This window comes from Lolium rigidum, chromosome 2, assembly GCF_022539505.1.
Source record: "Lolium rigidum isolate FL_2022 chromosome 2, APGP_CSIRO_Lrig_0.1, whole genome shotgun sequence".
NCBI classification, from domain to species: Eukaryota; Viridiplantae; Streptophyta; class Magnoliopsida; order Poales; family Poaceae; genus Lolium; species Lolium rigidum.
This window is the reverse complement of record NC_061509.1, coordinates 26,553,663-26,560,654: the sequence shown is the minus strand read 5'-3', so window position 1 is coordinate 26,560,654 and position 6,992 is coordinate 26,553,663. Positions and strand designations below refer to the sequence as shown.

General features: G+C 43.4%; 1 protein-coding gene across 1 annotated transcript; it reads right to left on the bottom strand.

Annotated features, from left to right (window-relative positions):
- Nucleotides 1-330: 330 nt before the first annotated feature.
- LOC124691466 (vacuolar sorting protein 3-like) lies at nucleotides 331-6,748 on the bottom strand. The gene is made up of 14 exons (XM_047224743.1): nucleotides 5,751-6,748; nucleotides 4,980-5,255; nucleotides 4,304-4,500; nucleotides 4,070-4,211; nucleotides 3,587-3,865; nucleotides 3,424-3,496; nucleotides 3,076-3,124; nucleotides 2,110-2,374; nucleotides 1,918-1,973; nucleotides 1,691-1,759; nucleotides 1,471-1,582; nucleotides 1,291-1,380; nucleotides 955-1,125; nucleotides 331-853 (listed from the first exon to the last, which is right to left on the bottom strand). Exons 1-14 carry the CDS (start codon nucleotides 6,681-6,683, stop codon nucleotides 761-763), a joined length of 2,805 nt encoding a protein of 934 aa, XP_047080699.1. The 5' UTR covers nucleotides 6,684-6,748; the 3' UTR covers nucleotides 331-760.
- Between the last annotated feature and the right edge of the window lie 244 nt (nucleotides 6,749-6,992).

The following is a 6,992-nucleotide window of genomic DNA, read 5'->3' as shown; positions in this document are numbered from 1 at the left end:
ATCCAGATACATGCATGCAGCCCTTGTCTCCACATGTCATTCTCTTTTCTCACACTTTCTCTACCTACTTTTTTAACATGGAGTGATCCCCTCTATTAAAATACATGCATCCAAACGCTGTTTAAGGAACGCGGCTAGAAATGGTCTTTTTTTTTGTATATATTTCTAGTCTTTTCTTGTCCGATGCTGGCCGGACGTTTTTTGAAGGACCTGACTGAAGATGCTCTTAGTCCTCAAATCTCCTCTTTTGCTCCCAACTTGGTTAGGGAGTGAAATAGTTAACTAGTTACTACACCATGGATTTTGACAAAAAAAAAGTGCACTTCAAAATGATGTACAGATATGGAGAAAAATCCAATTAACTCAAGAATTGTTTGCATCATGGCTGAGATGTACAGTCAAATTGATGTATGTGTCAATATTGTTTCTATCTCGCTGCTTGGCAGTTACGACCGCCATTTACCAGAATGCTCGTTTCTACGCCTTTACAATGTGATGACTAATTAACAAACTATTCCCGTAAGTTATATCCCATCTTCAAGTGTCACGAGAAAAAGAAAACAGTATCACAGAGGCCACCCAGGCTTCTCAACACATTCCGAGCGCATCGATTTCCAGGGCCATCAGAGTCTGACCCCCTTCGCCATGAATGATAACGCATCGCAAAGCCCCCGGCCATGGTATGTGTTCCACCTCTCTCGATGTTAATGGCAACCAACAAGAGGATGTTCTCTCAAAGAGCTTTCTTGGCCTGCCTTCGCTACCTACTGACAAGCCAGCTCTGCTTAAATATAGCATCTTTCCTGAAGTTACGGCCTCGTTGTGAAACGGAATCACCTTGGTTTCGGTAGCACTGCATATAGACCACAACAACAGAAATCAAATCTAGTGAAACTTTTATGCAAAAATATTAGTACAAGCTAAACGAGAAAGAAACGCTCGACTTGTATGTACCCTGTAGCAAACAACTGAGTCATCTGGGTACATGACAAACAGCTTTGTGCCAAGCCGAGCTCGACATGAATCACAGATGCTCTCGTCAGTTAGCTGCACATGCCTTGATCTCTCCTCTAATCTTGTCAATCGCGCATCAAGGTTTGTCGCGAGTGATAAACTATGAACTATCTGATGACAGACACAGAGGGACAGAACAAACAAATGGGATTTGCAGGTCAGTTCTCGTGCAAGTTCAACATAAAAGCAGGCATGGTAAACAAGGGACACACATCCACCGAAGTAGGGATCAAAGTTCAAAAGCTCAGGTTGAACCCAGGAACAAAATATGCATACCTGCCCTTGGCGATGATGGTGCACCCGAGCTCTGAGCATTCGCAAGATGGTATCTGAGGCTAGCTGAAGAGGCATGTCGGAGGATAATCTCTGGGACAAGATTGCTTAAGACTTCAAAGTTCTTATCCTAATTAAAGCTGTGTATAACAGGATTATGGCAGTAACATAAGAAATTAATACCTCCAATACTTGTATGGGATCCAAAGATTTTCCGTGATTATGCAGAAGTCGGACAGCTGCTGTGAACATTGGTTCTCTCCCATTTTTGGGGTCCAAATACAAATCCAAAAGCCTGAGTTGAAAGGAAGATGGAGACAGCGTAAACAAAGGAACAGAGATAATCCCATTGGATCATGATAAAGTAAACTATACCCAGAGTACTCGTAAGATGATAACATACTGAATATATGCATCATCTCTACCAATCTCTGCACAGTACTGCTCAGCAGCTTCACTATCCTCCAGCTTCCTGCATCGCAGACCCACAAACGACAGTTAAAGCAACAGAACTGGAAGTGCTAAAAACATGATATGGCTAGTCCTACAGGTCTGGCTTGACAAAAAACCGCCACTGCTGAAACTTACAAGTGACTACAAGAGAAAAACAAGTGCAGGATAGCATCTTACAGTGCCAGTATCTGAAGTACAATGTTCTCTTGGCCCATTTTCCTATATAATATTGCCTGACAAAGAAAAACAAATGCCTTAGTATCCAAAACTTGGATGACAGGACAAGCAAACCAGCAGAAAACACAATAGTGAGCACAAAAGGAGATAAACATGCAACCACATCAAGGAAAGTAAAAATTGTCAGGACACCTTTTCCAGCCATAGCTCAGAGTCTTCTATAACATCAAGCACTTCTTCTGGATCATACAAGTCCGAAGATTGCAAAAATAATTGCAACCTTTCTCTCAACGAAAAAATGAACTGTACATCGGAGTCAATTTCTCTATCATCTTTCTCTCCAGAATTTGACTCCACATGAAATGCTTGCATGGCAGATTTCGACAGCAATAGTGCATATGATGTGTGGTAGTGAGGGTCATCACAGCCCTGATCCTCGATCAACCACTGCAAATATCTGCATAACTTAGACAGTAAGTTTCTGTGATAGCAGAGAGCAGCTGATCAAACAAAACTGCCACATGGTAAATGAACTTTTTATGCTGATGATTGTCGAATGAAGAAGATTATATAATAACAAAATGCACAGGATATGACATGGATAACATTATATGATGACCATGTGCACAAAAAACACTAATAGCAGGCATACAAACACTAGTTTGATGCCCCATTATGATCAACTCTCAGCAGAAGATTTAATAACACAATCTGTGGCACTTAATCATTATTGCAGAAAAATCAGTATGACCTCAAATTATGCGCCATGGAAAACATAAGATGCTTACAAAGTCCTACCAAGGTTCATGCTACTGTACAGGCTGTTTTGCAACAAGATAGCAATTAGTTAGGCGGCTATTATTAGTGCACTGTTGAAGATCGCTTAAGTGCGTACTCCCTCTGTTCCATATTAGTTGTCGCTCATTTGGATATATCTAGACACATTTTGTGTATAGATACATCAGAATCTGCAACAACTATATGGAACAGAGAGAGTAGTAAACACTGAACAAAACTAGCAGTACAAATGTAGCACAATTAAATTATACAACTTTAATGTTCATATACTCTTCACATAGACATCAAGGTTCATTATGGAATCTTGAGAGGTTTAAATTGTCGAAGGTTTCGTGGATGCATCATATCATTTATATGTACCTTTGGTGAATCCCAACCTTTCCTGAATCAAGGGCAGCAATAACCTTTTCTGCAGAATACCACCCAACAAAAACAAATGTTAACAAAGTTTATTACGTGTCAAGGTTATTTTAACAGCCCTAAATAGTTAAAAAATGAATTTCAAGGATGCAATCAGCTGTAATCACAGGATTCGTATATTTTACAGAAAAACAGTCTTTAAGAGAGAGAGAAAAGAACATCCTTCTATACTTGTAGTACTAAATCAATCCTCTGACATGCTCACAAGTAAAAACAGGGGAATGTGTTGATCTGCCATGAATAAGCCAGTAAAAGATACTAGTGAATTATTTGAAACAAATCAATTACCAGCAGAAAGCTGTTTTTCCCGCGTCTCAGATGTTAAAATTGCAGTTGCAAGGTCCTGATCAATGTCTGCCACCTGCATAAAAATATTCAATAATAATAAATATTCACAACATAATGAAACAGCTCATTATAAGATATCAAGTCCTTAGCATGAAGCACATACCCATCCAAGATGTTCCAGAACAAGGTCCTGATCAGATGTTGCTTGAAGTATCTTGGAGGCTTCGATAGCAGCAATTTGCCCACCAGACCTTTTTTCAGCCAAAGATTCATGGGAGTCCGTTTCAGGCAGATTAGGACGATCCTTCCACAAACCTGTGCTGTAATTCCTTGCTAAGATACGCCAGATAGCAACAGCTTGGGAGCACATTCCCTTACTACCATATAAGAAAGCAAGTGTCCGCTGATGTCCAGAGTTTTCCAACAGTGATTCTAGTTCCTCCTGCACCACCCATATTTTTTACAATAAATGCACTTCCAATTTTGCATCATATGTGATGGACGACTCAGAAACAAGTCTACATCATGCTATATTCTATCTTCAAATCCAAAGTAAATGTCAATTTCAGTACCACATAGTATAGTTATAATCATAAACTCAAGATGCTGCAGAGTAGGGATGTGTTTATACAGGAAATATACATACCACAACACAGCTATTTTGAGATGATGCAAGCCTCTCCATGTCATCAACAAGATCGAGTGCCCTATAAAGGTACATCAGAAGAGTATCAACTCCTTCCATCTCTGCAGGAGACAAGGTCTTCTCACGTGCTACACACAGGTACCTAGTTTCATTTAGCATTCGAAGATTGATCGTTACATGCAGCCTCATTGCAATTCATAAATGAATATAATACCAACAAACGGTAAACCAAACCTGATAATATTTCTGATAGCTAGTTCCAATAAATCAGATCTACTTGGAGGATTTGAAAGGAAATCTTCATCCACAACTGTGTCCACACCTGCCTTTTTGAGAAACAATGCCCGTTGAAGTGTTACCAGTCCATCGTCAATAACTTCTTCAAGAGGCTTAGGGGGAGGATGCAAGCCCCAATAACGCTTTCTTGGCACCTAAATTTTGCCAAAAGCAAAATTAAACTCTCACAATTTGAAAAGGCTAGTTAATCCTCGAAAAAAAAAAGGCTAGTTAAAGATAAATCAGGCCAGGGAATCCTCCAGCTACTAACTACTAAGAAGCCAGCTGAGAATAAGGAGAACTTCAAAATTTATTTCACAGTTCACAAGATGAGTTAACGAAATATAATATATTGATAAAAGTTGCTAGATATCCTAGCTATAAAAGCTTCTCAAATTTTGTGGAATAGGTCATACACTGAAAAACAATGGTTGCATCAGATTAACTGAATCATGCTAGAAGCTAAAAGCTTTATTTATTATGAACTTTTGTCATACACAAGAATGCAAAAGGGGCCTTGCAGATACGTGAATCCTCATGTACATTATACCCTGATTTTGAAATGGGCAAACGAAGAAAAACAGCTATTCAGCAATTTACTACAACTTTCCAACTAACTGACAGTGTGACATACCAGATCCGACCAGCGATTAGGATCCCGCATGATGAATGGAAATATTTCTGCTGGTTGCATAGTCTCCGACAGCAAGAAATGATTAACAGCATCCTCAAAACGCAAGTCAAAGAATAGTAAGAATCCAAGCTGTGCATGGACAAAGGAGATCATATCCTTCGAGATTTCACCATCAGATTCAAACTCTTCCAACAAAGAAATAGCTTCCCTATAACTCTTTCTTCGCAATGGCGCCTTGATCTGTTCCACTGCAGATACTTTGATGTAGCAGAAAACCTGGACAAGTCATGCATATGTTAGTGTAACATGAGCACAGTCTGCAAAATTAAAATGGGAAAAGTAGGAAGCAATTGGCAATAGTTGTTTGGTACGGTAACCGCTGTAATTAACTGATAACATGGAGCATAAAACTGCTGAAGTGGTGTCAGTCATAATGGAAAATTTTCCAACAATGTTGTGATTCGAGAGCAGCCTGCACACTTGTAGAAGCAAAGGGGAAATCATTTGGTTCGTAAGCTTATTCAGAGCTATTAAACTAGTGCAAGTTCGTCTTCCCTACACATTTTAGTTTCAGTTTATGCAAATTATAAGTTGAATGTTCTTCCAGGCTCATGTAAACATGTCCAATTGTCCATTCAAAAAGACCACATAAATGGCGTAAGTAGTCACGGTATACAACACGAAGATACATTCTGAATGAAACAGCGTGTAGCTAAAAATTAGAATTCAGGAACAAGTTCCACTAATGGTGAGTTCACGTACCTACTTTACCTTATAAACCGTAGCGATGACAACGACCTTATCATCACTCGCCACGGTCAGCACACCGGCACGGCTACTCTCGATCGCGACGGTCTGCAAGTGCGCCCCATTCCTCCTCCTGTACACGTCCAACTTCGACTCCCCGGCCACCACCACGTATGGAAACACCTCGACGATGCAATCCGGCCTGCTGTTAAACACGAAGCTGCTTCCGGAAGGGTTCCCGAAGCGGTCGACAACCACGCCGACATTGTCCACCAGCAGCATCACCTCCTCGCCCCCGGACAGTGGCCTGATCCTGGGCGACCCGGCCGACTCCGGGAGGGCGAATATGTCGACGCTCCCGCCGGTGGAGAAGAGCGAGTACCCTGAGGCGGTGCCGGCGAAGACCGAGCCCTCGCCGGCCCAGGCGAGCACGCTGATGGCGTCTACGCCGGGGCCGGCGGCGATCTCGCGCGTCTGGACCTCCAGCTCGTCGGCCTCGCGCAGGGTGAGGTCGATGGCGAGCAGCTTCTCCCCGACAGCGACCGCGAGAGAGCAGGAGGAGGGGGAGGTGGAAGAGGCGGCGACGGCGGCGACGTTGCGGAGGGAGCCGAGGCGGCGGACGGGGCGCGCGAGGAGCGGGTCGGCGAGGAGGAGGGCGCCGTCGGCGAGCAGGAGCACGCGGGAGACGGAGGGGAGCGGGAGGATGGCGGAGACGGGGCGGTTGGCGCCGGTGGGGACGAGGCGGAGGAACTCCGGGGCGGAGGGGGTCTGGAGGGAGAAGAGGAGCAGCTTGCCGCCGCCGGTGCCGAGGTAGAGGAGGTGCGGCGCGGAGAGTGCGGCGGAGCGGACGGTGATGGGGGTGGTGGCCGGGAGCGCGGCGAGCACGGCCGGGTCGAGCGTGGCGAAGGGGGAGAGGGCCGTGCGGGAGGGCGCGGGCGGCGCCGGGTGGGATCCCATGGCTGGTGGTGGAAGGGGAGGGGAGGGGCTAGGGTTTGGGGGAGGGAGACGCCATTGACGACGCTGGAAGGTGGACTGGATCACTCGAGGCAAAGCTGGAAGACGACTCAGGCGGCAACTCCGATGCGTTTCCTACTTTCCTTGTTTTTTTTTTAATAAAAGAAGATTTAAATTTGGAATGAATAATAGAAATTTGGAAAAGGTAATATGGTTAAATTTCCAAACAAAACTTGTATTAGTTATCGCTAATATAGATATATCTAAAACTAAAATGTATCTAAAATATTTATATTAATGACAAATAATTTT